At 44.6% G+C, this 14,057-nt stretch overlaps 1 protein-coding gene across 13 annotated transcripts in view; it reads left to right on the forward strand.

Moving 5' to 3' along the window:
• The window catches only part of NFIB (nuclear factor I B), a 435,226-nt gene that overhangs the window by 310,493 nt on the left and 110,676 nt on the right, over nucleotides 1-14,057 (forward strand). For all 13 annotated transcript variants that reach the window (XM_056847865.1, XM_056847871.1, XM_056847866.1 and 10 more), the window contains exons 4-5: nucleotides 3,473-3,541; nucleotides 8,781-8,901. In XM_056847865.1, the coding sequence (XP_056703843.1) occupies nucleotides 3,473-3,541; nucleotides 8,781-8,901 (190 nt within the window). The remainder of the gene's footprint in view (nucleotides 1-3,472; nucleotides 3,542-8,780; nucleotides 8,902-14,057) is intronic.

Genomic DNA, 14,057 nt, shown 5'->3' on the forward strand with positions numbered 1-14,057 from the left:
GCTCCCTGTTTCCTCTGCTTGCATGTTGGTTTAGACTGGCATAATGCTATTTATTTACAAAATTTATATCCCACCTTTCTACCATCATTATTTACAAAATTTATATCCCACCTTTCTACCATCATTAGGGCCATCAAGGCAGCTAACAGATTAGAATCATAGAATCATTGAGTTGGAAGGGACCACCAGGGTCATCTTGTTTAACCCCCTGCCCAGTGCAGGAAATTAACAGCTACCTCCCCCCCACGTCCACAGTGACCCAAACCCTCCCCCAACCATGCAGGATCCCACTATCAAAGCACTCCCGACAGATGGCCATCCAACCTCTTCTTAAAGGCCTCCAAAGACGGGGACTCCACCACCGTCCGAGGCAGTGCATTCCACCATCGAACAGCCCTCACCATCAGGAAATTCTTCCTAAAGTTTAGGTGGAATCGCTTTTCTCTTAGTTTAAATCCATTACTCCGTGTCTTAGTCTCTGAAGCAACAGAGAACAAGCTAGTTCCCTCATCAACATGACATCCCTTCAAATATTTAAACACGACTATCATGTCTCCCCTCAACCTTCTCTTCTCCACACTAAACAAACCCAACTCCCTAAGTCTCTCCTCATAGGGCATGGATTCCAGACCTTTGACCATTCTGGTTGCCCTCCTCTGGACACGCTCCAACTTGTCAACATCCTTCTTAAATTGTGGAGCCCAAAACTGGACACAGTATTCCAAGTGAGGTCTGACCAGTGCAGAATACAGTGGTAGTATTACTTCCCTTGACCTAGAGACAATACTCCTATTGATGCAGCCCAGAATTTCATTGTCCGCCAGTTTCTGGTCCACTAAGACTCCCAGATCTCTTTCACATGTACTGTTCTCAAGCCAACTCTCTCCCATCCTGTACCTGTGCCTTATGTTGTTTCTGCCTAGGGTGAAGTACCTTACCCTTCTCCGTATTGAATTAAAACCAAGGTAAAATGTGCATACAAAAATATAAAAACAAAAATTAAACAGGGCAGGAAGGAGGGATCATTGAGAAAACAGACAAACAAAAAGTCTTTACCCACTGGCAGGAGACAACAACAGAAAGGGATAGATGAGTGTGTCTGGCTGGGGTTTATATAGTGCTTAGGAAAGTTGTGATTAGCCACAGATTTAATATCTTGAATTGTGCTCTAGCTGTGGTGGGAATGTTTATGTTTACATCAGCATATTCACCAGTATAGTATTACACCAGACCTTGGCACAGGACATTGGTTGAGGGGGCTTACGATATCAACTGACACATGGTGTTGGCCCAGCATATGCTGGTGCTGCCCAGTTATAGGTCCTATGCCAGTGCATTGGCACCAGATTTACAATGGTACAGTGACAGTTGGGTGTTGAATCAGCACAAGCCGGGATCAGCAAGGAACTTGAGGAGAGGGGGCATCCCATCCCCCCTGCCTTTGCTTCCTTCCCTCTCCCCCCTTCTCTTGTCACTCTTCTCCCTCTTTCTTTCTCCCCCAACCCTTTTCTGTCAATCTTCCCTCTGTCCTTCTCCCCCACCCTGCTCTATCAATCTCCCCTTTTCCCCCATCCCAACCCTTATCTGTCAATCAGGTGTCTTCTTGGGGCTGCTCTGAGGATGGGCCCCAGCCAGATCCTCCAGTGACAGATTCCCTGGCGGCAAGAGTCAAAGAGAGCTGCATTAGCCGCACTGGTGATAGCAGAGCCTCTGGGATCCGTGCTGGCCTGATAGATGATGGGGGAGGCTGCCTGGAGCCTAGTCATGGTGGCATCTCCACTTGGAGCTGCACCGATAGCAGTAATGGTGGGGGGTGGGGTGGCCCTGAGTCTGGGGTTATCCCCAGACAGCCACGGGTACTCTTACTTCTCTCCCCTCAAGCAGCAGGCCAATGGAGGAGCTTTCAGCTGCCTGGCAGCTTCACCGCCTCAGCAACAGTGACTTGCAAAGCCCCCACCTGGCAGTCTCTCATCCATCTGGCAGCTTCAGTATCTCAGTGGTGGCAGTAACTCACCCAGCTCACCTGCCTACCTGGAATCTTCAACATCTTTTTTTTTTGAAGTTTTTTATTTTCCCAACAGATATTAGAAGACATACAAACATATAAACACACACATCTAATTCTTACATTATAATGGAACTTAGTGTATAACTTCTATTATACCTTCTTTGAATGTTATAATTGCATATTCAATGACATATTTCTTACTTAAATTCTAACATTCTATTATTTTTATCAGTTAACACCTATATACTCAAGAAATACTTTCCATTTTTCATAAAAATCAGGTTGATTATTCACTAAATACGTTAACTTAGCCATAGTTGCATATTCTGCTACTTTATTTGTCCATTCAGTTACATCTGGGTAATCGTCTGCTTTCCACTTTCTTGCGTACTTCACTCTTGCTGCTGTCACCATATATTTAAATAATTCTTTACATATTTTTGGCATGTTGTCTGGCAAAATATTTAACAACATAGTTTTTGAATCCAGGACAAATTTGATTTTCAATATTCTTTGCATTTAATTATAAATCATCTTCTAATATTTTCTTGCCTTATTGCATATGATAGAATGTTGCATCTATGTTTTGACATTTCCATCACCTTCCATCAAATCCTTTGCCTTTGCAATATCTTTAGGCGTTATGTACCATCTAAAGTACATTTTATACCAATTTTCTTTAAGCACTTGACATTTTGTAAATTTAATTTCTTATAAACATAATTTCCCCCACTGAGACATATCTGTATCTGCTCCTAAATTTTGCGTCCATTTTATCATAGTCTTTTACTTGTTCAGTTTCAGTTTCATGCTGTAGCAACAGTCTATACATTTTCCCTAAGTCAATTTGAATCTCCCACTATTAGACATTCGAAATGTGTCCTTTTTCTCAAAAGTCCACCTACTTTTTTAAATTGCTCTTCCATTTTTGAGACCATTTGATTATATAACAGCCACTGAATATTCTTTCCATCTTTAACCCTTTGCCAGAACCTTCACCATCTTAATGTCATCAGTGCAGCTTTCCTGCCTGTCTGCAGCTTCACCGCCTCAGCAGCATGGGGGATGGAGAAGGAGTATTGGAGCTTTGTCTGGGCCTATGTTGACAATGCTCATATTTGGGGAGATTTTAACCCCCCCCCTCCAGTCTTTTAATGTTTTCACATTTTTCTGTAAACCTGGTGGGTTCCCTGGGTTCGCATGAAAATGTTTGTTGATGTGGTTCCAAGCTGCAGATTTAGATATCTGCAGATTTGGCCACACTTGACTGTTGGAATATATCTTCAGATATGCCACCATATCTCTAGGCTATGCCAGTTTAGTTGCTGTTGCAAGTAGTTGATTAATTGGCTTTAGAATTGCTCCCTTAATTTATCAATGTGTTTTCTGAAGAAATTTCTTGTATTGGTTACTGCTAGATTGTTTATAAAAATAATAATTGCATTTTCATGTTTTTCCTTCTAGTGTATCTTGAGGATAGTTTTGTAAAATCTGGAGTCTTCAATGTGTCAGAACTGGTGCGGGTATCCAGAAGTAAGTGTATTCTTCTTTAAGACATCTTATGCCATTAAAGGTTATTTGAATTTGAATTTGGGGTGGGGGGAGACATTGCTCATATTTCTGATTAGATCTTAAAGGATTTCATGTTATTCCCAGACCAAAATGCAAAATAAAAAGGCCAATAGAAATCTGGACAGATGTCTGTGATGTTTTTCTAGATCTTATCCCACATTCTTCTGACAATTAAATAAGATATCCCAATAGAGAGGTGTTTGCTTTTTTATTAGGGACAGAAATTCTGTGTAATAGTGTTTGTGGGAGCTATGAGGTTCAGTTTCTATATCATTGGGCTTGGATACTGAAGATCAAAGCAATGAAATTTTGTAAATTTACAGTTTGGCTTTGGGCAAGTGTCCATCTTTTTTACTTCTTTAGATTATATATGCCGAAGAAATATTAAATAAAGCTAATTTACCATTGGTTCCCATAGCACAAAGTCCCCAAAATAACTATGTTTTTATTGCACCAACTTTTTGATGAAAATTTATGTGCAGTTGCCTTATAATGAGTCAGGCTATTGGTCTATCAGTATTGACTGGCAGCAATTCTCCAGGGTTTCTGATCAGGGTCATTCAGATCACCTCCTAACTGATCCTTTTAACTGGAGATGCTGAGGACTGAACCTGAGAACTTGCTTGCCAACCAGATGTTCTACCACTGAGCCATAGCCCTATGCCAAGGATTTGAGGTTTAAGTAATAATGTTGTAAGTAGGGGTGCACACAAAAATAAAATTAGGTAAATTTCAGGTTCAGGTTTATTGGTCCTGGTTTTTTTTGGGAAACCTGAAATAAGCCAAATTCCCATAACAGTAAATGTGGGAATTCGGCTTATTTTCGGGTTTCCCGAAAAACACCAGCCATTAGAGTCCATAGGGACTTTTCATGGCTCCTGGGGGGCATTTTTACAGGTAGAGCCCCGAAATTCGCAGCATGGCTGCAAGGGACTCTCCTTACAAGAACCCCCAAGTTTGGTGAAGATTGGGTAAGGGGGTCCAATTTTATGGGGTCTGGAAGAGTTTGCTGCCCCTCTTCCATACAGAGGCATTGCAAAGTATCACTTTGCAGTGTTTCTGTTTGGAGGCGGGGAGACCTCTTCCATAAACTTTAGTGGTGGGACTTTTTCATAGACTTTAGTGGTGGGAATTTTCAATTAGCCTACTTTGCACATAGACACAGGGTGGAGAGCAAGTAGGCTTACCTCCTGACCCAGTCTTCACCAAATGTGGGGGTTCTTGCAAGGAGAGTCCCTTTAAGCTATCCTGAAAATTTGGGACCTCTACCTCCAAAAATGCCCCCACAGAAGCTTCACAAAAAAATCCCCATTTACTTTAATGGGTGGTAAAATTTCCCAGCCCATTTTCTCACCATTGCTTTTAATGGGCCCACTGAAACCAATGGGAGGACAGGTCTAAGTTCCAGTGTAAAAGCGGAGACAAGCACAGGCCAATGTCTCCCTTCTGAACAACTCACGTAAGCCCTACACAACCACCAGACACCAACCTAGCAGCACAACAAACCACATAGAGAAGTCTAATGGAGCCAAGACTCTTTACAAAAACCCTGAAATACAACACACCACAACAAAATCAAAAGTGGGGGCCCTTTTGCCACCCTATTCAAAACCTACACTATGTGCAGGGCGGAGGCCAGGCACAGCACCCAGGCACCCTCTGGCGGCACACCCCACAAAACGGACATCCAGCCACACAATGCCAGGTAGTTGAAAGTCTGGGGGCACTGCTGCCAGCCCAGATGTGGCGCCAACCAAGCCAATCCAACGCAAAGTGCAAAACCTGACAACAACAACCAGGTATGCCTCAAAGATACACATACCCACATTTTTCCCATGGAAGGAAGTCCTCAGACAGTGAGAGGGAGGGAGTTTGTTATGCACTCGGATCCTCCTCTCTCTGCAGTCTTGCACACCATCACACAGCCCACCAGGTGGAAACAAAATCCATGCCCCACCCAAATGTCAAATCAGCCACCCAGACCAGGAAAACCACGCACCAACCAACAGGCCAAGCCAAACCACACCAAGCAACATTAAGAACACAGGGCCCAGAAGCCAAGCAGTCCCCCCTCCACACACCCAAAGAATGAAATCAGCAAATGTGGCTTGCTTGTAACAGAATCCCACCACAATTAAATCAGAAATTAAAGCAGGTAGGAAGCAACAAGAACGCAATATGGAAATGGGATCTCCCCCCCCCCACAAGAATGAAATCAGCAAAGGTAGTTTGTAATGAAATCCCACCACAATTAAGTCAGAAATTTAATTAAAGGTAGGAAGCAGCATGGACACAGTATTGAAATGGGATTTCAGTGGTTCAAACTAGAACCCTCCCCCTGGCTTGTCGCCAAATTTAGAAAATAAGCCCCAAATAAAATAAAAACGATGATAGGATCTCAAACCCTTGGATGTCTTCTCTCCTCCTCCTCTTCCAGGCAGCAATTAATCCAATCAGCAATTAATCCACCAGGTCAGCTCAGGATGAGGCAGCAAGAGCAAAAGCCAAGGTTTGCACCAAACTCTCAGTGAGCAATGGCCACTCTGGGAGAGACCAGGTTGTATATGTGGTCTTTGGCCAAGCACAGAAAATTTTGAATGGCATTCCAGCTTCTGTGATTGGCCAAAGAACACTGTACTCCCAGATGTGGCCATCTACTGGCCACTGGAATTTCAAGTCCCTCCTCCCTCCCCCTCCTTAGGGTGTCCTAGCTTCAAGGTAGCCTTCCCCAGCAGAAGCAAGGAGAGCTCTCTCCTTGCAACGAGGGAAAAAGCCAAACCCGAATAAGCCAAATGTATTTTCGGCTTATTCGAGAATCGCCCTTTTGGCTCAGCTATGTTCTTGCCTTTTTTTAAGCTGGCAAAACCAGGAAGCCGAAATAAGCTGAAATGGCGATTTTTTGGCTTATTTTCAGCTCGGGTATACCAATATGCACAGCCCTAGTTGTAAGCATTTGAGTGAGACTATCAGTTATGATTTAAGAGGTACCAGGTAGAGGTATTCTCACGATTTCATTATCCCGAAAGGTTTAAATACCAAATTTGTTATAGGATGTCAAGAATGTATTAATAATAGACCATGGTAGAAATCGGTCAACTAAAAATATATGTGTATTTATACTAATAAATAATATGAGTAAAAATGTATGGAAACATTGAGAAATTTTGTTCTAGATATTTGCTAGCAGATAAGTATATTAGGAGTGGTTTTTGTCTTCCGGTAAAATAGTGGATTATGACTCAATTGGAGCAATGAATCTTGCTTCAAAAGATTTCTTACTCAGTGAAAGGCGTCATCCACGTGTCTCAGTCCATAAAATGGTCGAGTCAGACTTAAATGGTATTACTTGACTGAGCCCAGGATATGCACAATGTTCCTCTGTCATGCAGTCCAGTTCAATTAATTTTCTCTTTAATGCAAACCACAGTTTGCCATTACGTTGGAACAGGCAAGCTGTGATTTCTCATAATTCTACAATTCAAGATTGTAAATGAAGTGAATTAGAACAGATGGCAAAGGGGGATGAAATGCTTAAGCACAAACTCAAGGCTCACTCTTGACACTAACATGATCTAGTGCTACTGGCATGCCTACTCTATGTAAATGTAAAGACATTTAATTATCACCCGAGAATTGATGATGGTTTACATCAGCCGTTCCCAAACTGTGCTCCATGGAGCACTTGGTTCTCCATGAAACATCTCCTAGTGCTCCTTGAAGAGATTGGAAAGAAAAATACTAGTGTCATTCGGTTTAGTATATAGGTGCTAGGTCAATATTAGTGCCTATTTACCTTCATAGTATTATCTGAACTAATAACTATTATCTTAAGCATTGAACATTGTATAAAAATCATTCATGTTATGCAGAAACAATAAGAACATAAGAAAAGCCATGCTAGATCAGACCAAGGTCCATCAAGTCCAGCAGTCTGTTCACACAGTGCCTGTAGGAAGTCCACATACAAGACAACTGCTGCAGCATTGTCCTGTCTGTGTTCCAAAGCACCTAATATAATAGGCATACTGCCCTGATCCTGGAGAGAATAGGTATGCATCATGACTAGTATCCATTTTTACTAGTAGCAATGAATAGCCCTCTCCTCCATCCCGCACTAAGTGACTGGCAGCACCAAAGAGTTTTAAGTCCAGGATCGCCTCCTCTCTGGTTGGGTCCATGACCAACTGTTCGAGGGCCCAGTCATTGAGGATGTCTAGAAAATGATCTGTAGCATGTGAAAACAATCCAGTTCTAGTATATTGCATTAATCAATTAAGATTTGAACGCTTTTGCTTTTCCGAGTAGTAAGTACATGGATTTATAACCTGCATTTATACCAATGGAGTAAGTTCATGGAAGCGATTATCCATCCCCCAGCAGCTTTCTGACCCTCCTAAATGGCACTACTGAAGGACTGAGAGCCCTCCAGCACATGATGTGACACCAGGAGCTACAACAAGAAGGTAGACTCTGCCCTGCTTCCCTCTTGTACAAATGGACATCCTAAGGAGAGGGAAGGAGGGCGATTCTTGATCTTTTTTGTTGTACTACATGGCATCTTGCTCTGGAGGGTGTTCAGACCCTCAACAATGATATTTTGGGAATGCCGTAAGCTGGTGAGGGATAAGAATGAAGAATGGGATCGATTAGCTCAATTAATGTAAATTACTGGATCAAAACCGTAGTATTAATTGTAAGCAAGTAGTGTAATGCATGCATATATATGAACATAATACATGCAGCATGTAATATAATAATTTGTATCACAGAAGGGTGGTTTCCCAGCAAGCATTACTTTATCAATTGAAGCTAGCATATATTTGTCATATTTCAAAATTATACCAACATTTTATTATTGCCTATTCAATGAAAAGGTGAAAGCCAAAGTTTATTTTGAATAATCATATACAACATAAACATGTGGTATGGATTTCATAAAAAGTGTCACATGTAAAGCATGTAAATCTACAGGATTGTGTGGCCATCTAGGCATTAGCTGCCTCAAATTGGTCTCTAAACAGGCAGCATGCAACCTTTTGAAATGCATAAATAGATAATTTATTTTCAGATTATTCAAACAGATCAGACTAGCTTCATACTGATCTCCATAACAGACAAAAACATTTAATGTTCTTTTTAATCTTGTGGCCTTTAGACATTTAGAAAGTAGGAATGACTCTTTCAATGTTATGTTGTTTAGCGCCTATAACCCAGGGAGCAGGAGTGAACTTCCCAATTGGAGAACTTCAGAGCCAACCATATTATCATGACATGAACTCGAGTGTAAACCTACAGAGATCACTCTCCTCTCCACCAACCAGGTGAGCAAGCTACTAAAAAGTACTGATATTTAATTAAAATATTTGGTACATGAAGGCTGCAATCCTAAGGGGGGGTCAAAACTCCATAGGAGCCAGCATGACTTTGCGCTGGCGTGCATGGCACTTTACCATGGCATAAAGTCGTACCGACACTGGTGGTGGGCAAACACGCTGGGGAGCCATGGAGCTGCGCTGGCCTTTGTCACCCACATGCCAGCAGGAAAAGCCTGGACGAGAAAGCCTGCACTGGTGGGGGAGGGCATTCCCAGGGGTGGAGCTGACATTAGTCAGCTTCCAGACCCCTTTTTTCCTGGGAACGCCGCTTCACGCTACAGCTTGGCTATGCCACCAAAATGGGTGGCGTAGCCTAATTAAACACAATGGGGGATTTTCACCAGTTTTCTTTTTTCTTTCATTTAATTTATTTCTTTTGCATCTGGGAAGCCTCACAGGAGGCAGCGCGGCAGCGCCATTCTCAGCCACCTCATATTCCCCCCCCTTAGGATTGTGCTAGAAGTGTGTGTGACTGGTGTGGCTAAGTAATATTGCAGATGGATTATGTCTTTGCAGTAGAACTTTGCCCTTGCTGTATGTACAGAACGACTATATTTTTAATTAATGATCTGTAAAGAAATTACTGTTAAAATTATTGTAAATGCAATTCTCCATTGAGGCAAGGGCATCCTGAGCTGTGGGTTGTTTTCCTCTCCATCCGGGTAGGCAGGACTAAAATTGTTCTGACTTCCTGTATCCCATTGGCGGGAAAACAACCTGAGGAAGCCAGTTTCTGTCCTGCCTATCCGAGTAGAGCAGGCAGCCTCGCACAGCTCTGTGCCAACGCTCCATTAGGATCAGTGAGACTTAGTTTTTTCCGTATTCTGTCGCTTACCTGTCCTTTGTTAGTCTCTCCTCGTATTCCTTCCCTAATATTTGTCCCTCTCTCTCCTTCCCTCGTTACCCTTCTTGCCTCATTACTTTGGGAAAGGGACACAGAGTAGGGTTAATCCAAGATGGCCGATGCCATCTTAACTAGAGAGGACGACCTTCTTTCCGAGAAGGATTACCAAAGGGGGTTGGTGCAAACCACCTTCAAGGGCTCCGGTTCTCCCAACGGCCATTCTGACGGACCATTAGGGAGTGCAGAACAACTGGGAGAGACCCTGGCCGCGGAACCATCCACGGTCCAAATCAAAATAAAAAAGGCGCGAAAAACCGCTTCGCCGCAGCCGGGCGCCAGAAAAAGGAGGCGCGGCAACAAGGTCGGCGCTGGGTCAAAAGCCAGATGTAAAATGCCCGATTCTTCACCGAAAGCCCACAGCACCCAGACGCGGGTCTTTTTGGAGGCGGCGGCGGCAGCTGGGCCCGTATTCGTCCCGACGGGAGATGGTAATTTAGTGGCAATGGGAGTTGGCAACCCCCCCCCACTCAGGCGGTGGCGGCCGGCCATTTTCTTTCATAGCAAAACGCTGACGAACTAATCAATTATGCCCTTCAGCGCCACTGGCAGGCCTTCCAATCCTTTCAGGCCCGCCTCCCCCCCCTCTGGAACTAGGCCCCTACGGGACTCCTCCCAATTACCCCCTCCATTCTCACCAAACTAGCAATAGCAATACTGTTGATGAGGACGAAGGCTCTACTACGTCTGCTAATGCAAGAAATGCTACTTGGCCCACTAAAGCGGCCATGAAGGCTAACTTCTCTGGAACCAGAGAACATTCTAAATCTCCCAACAACTCTCTAGAATATGAGGAGGAGGAAAGAGAGGAGGAAAAAGAAGAGGGCGAGTTTGATTCCGATGACGAGCCACCTCTGGAGTCAGACCAACATGACAGGCTTTTCTCTGGTGAGGATTATCCGGCCCTACTGGCCAAGGCTATGATTGCTCTTGACCTTAACAAGGAAACAGACCAATCTGATGAACCCAAATCAAAGTGGAAAAAGGGAGTCAAGGAATGTTTCCCTAGACCGAAATCCACAACAAATTCAGTACCTTTTCCAGAGTTCTTCATCAATGCTGTAAGGGATGAGTGGGATCACCCAGCCCCTAACAGACAGCTACCCAATAATATAAAAAAGCTATACAACCTGGCGCCTCACGCCATGGCAATGCTTAAGGTTTCCCTGGTGGACGCCCCTGTCTTGGACCTACAATCACCAGGTCTGGTTCCAGAGGACAGAGTTGGTTCTTTGAAAGACCAACTAGGCAGAAAAGCAGACTACCTAGCGAGAAAGGCACACGAGGCCTCGGCTACTGCTATTCAGGCCAGTGCCACCACTTCTATTTTCGCCAGAGCATCCTACCTTTGGATAAAAAAGATTATCCAACTAGTTCCCGAGGACAATCTCAGGGTCTTAGGGGGCCTTGAGAGAGTCCAAAGCGCCATAACCCTAATGGCCGATGCCTCACTTGATGCTATGTCTTCAGTAGCGAGATCAATGGCATCGGTCACTTCCATCAGAAGGGAACTTTGGCTTAGAGCTTGGCCAGCCGACTTCAAGGCCAAAACTACACTTATGGCATACCCTGTCAAGGAAGGACGCCTATTCGGAGAGAAACTTGACAGTATACTCATAGAAACAAAAGATAAAAAACAGGTACTGCCTATGCAGATTAAAAAGGATCATTGGCCTTCCTCATATCATTCCTTTCGTCCCCCCAGGTTCTCACCCAGATTCAGAACTGAATACAGGAGAGGCTCCTGGGGAACTACTAGAGGTTCCTGGGGTAGCACAAGGTCATTTCGCGGGGGCGGGGGAGGTTCTCCAGACCCCAAGGTTTCCAACCCAGAGGAGAAAAAGGAGACCGATTTGCCAAGAATAACCCCCAGTGACGCCAGTCACGTTCAGGTGGGGGGGAGGTTACAGGAGTTCACGGCAAGGTGGGCCCTGTCAAATCCAGACAAGTGGGTTTCACAAATCATATCAAATGGTTACCTTTTGGAGTTTACATCTCGTCCAAGGAACCGTTTCCTAAATTCACCAATATCCCTGAAGAAAGGGAAACACTTAAGAACCCTAACAGCCATTCACCATCTAATCCACATCAAGGCCATAGAACCAGTACCCAGCCGTCAGAGGGGCCAGGGAGTGTACTCCATTTTCTTTATTGTCCCGAAGAAAAACGTGGACTTGAGGGCCATCCTCGACTTAAAATACATCAACAAGAGGATGGCCCACAGACACTTTCGTATGGAAACTGTCAAATCAATAGTGGAGTCCCTTCTTCCTGGCACTTTTATGACGGCGGTGGACTTCACCAAGGCCTACCTCCATATCCCCATCCACCCCTTGCACAGACCATTCCTAAGGTTTGCCTACAGACACAGTCACTACCAATTCAAGGCCCTCCCCTTTGGGTTGACCTCCGCCCCGAGGGTCTTCACCAAAGTATTGGTGACCGTCATTGCAACCCTCAGACAGGAGGGAATTCAGGTACATCCGTACCTGGACGACATCCTGATCTGTGCCCCAACTTTCAACCTTGCCTGTGCACACACGGAAAGGATTACCCAAGTCCTCCAGGAGCACGAGTTCCTTATAAATTTCCTCAAGTGTTCCTTGAAACCATCACAAGTGATGACACATTTGGGAACCAAAATCAATTCAAAAAGCAACTCCCTATCTCTACCACAGGAATGCATAAACAAGCTAGCGATATCTGCTTCCATCACGGCCAAAAAGAAGTACGCCATGCTCATGTCTCTAGCGGCCCTAATGGGATTGATGGTGTCATGCATATCTATCGTCCCATGGGCACGATTCCACTCACGCCCTCTGCAATTCCACTCATGCCCTCTGCAATGGCTCCTGCGTCCGCACCAACTAGACATTACAAAGAAAAAAATCAAGAGAATAACTATTCCACCCAACGTCAGTCACAGTCTTCGTTGGTGGACCAAAACATCAAACCTACGAAAGGCAATACAATACATACACGAAGATCCCATACAGATTTTACAGATGCCAGCCTTCTAGGCTGGGGGGCCGCTCTGGGTGACCAGATTGACCAAGGGCAATGGTCACAACAGGAGACACTACTACACATCAACTTACTGGAGCTCAGAGCAGTAAAATTAGCTCTGTGGAAGTTTGCTCCCTTAATCAGGAACCACCATGTCCTTATAAGGACAGACAACATCGTAACAAAAGCCCATATCAACAAACAGGGCGGCTCCAAGTCATCTTCCCTGCACAGGGAATCAGTGACGATTTTCATATGGGCTCAGGCCATCGCTCAGAGCGGAACACATAAGGGGAGTCCTCAACCTACAGGCCGACTGGCTAAGCCGCCAGTCCGTAGACGAAGGAGAATGGGAATTAGATCAACAATCATTTCATCATCTTACAGACATATTTGGTACCCCTTCCATAGATCTGTTTGCTTCAGAGTCAAATCGCAAGGTACCCAGATACTATTCCAGGTACTTCCACCCAGAAGCAGAAGGCACAGACTCCCTCCTCAGTCTGTGGCCGAAGGGTCTGCTTTACGCATTCCCCCCAATTCCTATCCTCCCTGAAAGTCCTCCGCAAAATCCAACAACACAGAGCCGACGTAATCTTGATAACCCCTTTTTGGCCACGGAGACCATGGTTCATGACCCTAAAACGCATGTCATACCAGGACCCTGGCAGATCCCAGCAAGACTGGCCATTCTCCGTCAGGGCCCACTACTACACCCAGATCCTCAGTGGTTTTGTTTGACTGCCTGGCGCTTGAGAGGAGGCCCCTATCACAACTAGGGTACTCTGACGAGGTTGTCAATACCATTATAGAAGCCCGAAGGCCATCTACCAGGCGCATATATAACGCGTCCTGGAAGGCCTTCGTCCAATGGGCTAGAAGGAAAAAGTTTGACCCAGCCCATCCAGACATCCCCAGAATCCTAGAATTCCTACAGTCTGACAAAAACTCAAGGCTTCTACTTTGAGGTGACAGATAGCTGCCATTTCCACCGTGGTACCATTCTTAGAAGGATGCCCCACATCTCAACATAGGCATATCTCAGCGTTTTTAAAAGGGGTCTCTCAAATCCAACCTCCCGTCATCCATAGGTTTCCTACGTGGAACCTCAATTTGGTCCTAAAGGCTCTCATGGCACCACCCTTCGAGCCCCTTAGAACAGTTCCCATGAGATACCTTCGTATGAAGGTACTCT

Source organism: Euleptes europaea, chromosome 4 (genome assembly GCF_029931775.1).
Source record: "Euleptes europaea isolate rEulEur1 chromosome 4, rEulEur1.hap1, whole genome shotgun sequence".
Lineage (NCBI taxonomy): Eukaryota > Metazoa > Chordata > Lepidosauria > Squamata > Sphaerodactylidae > Euleptes > Euleptes europaea.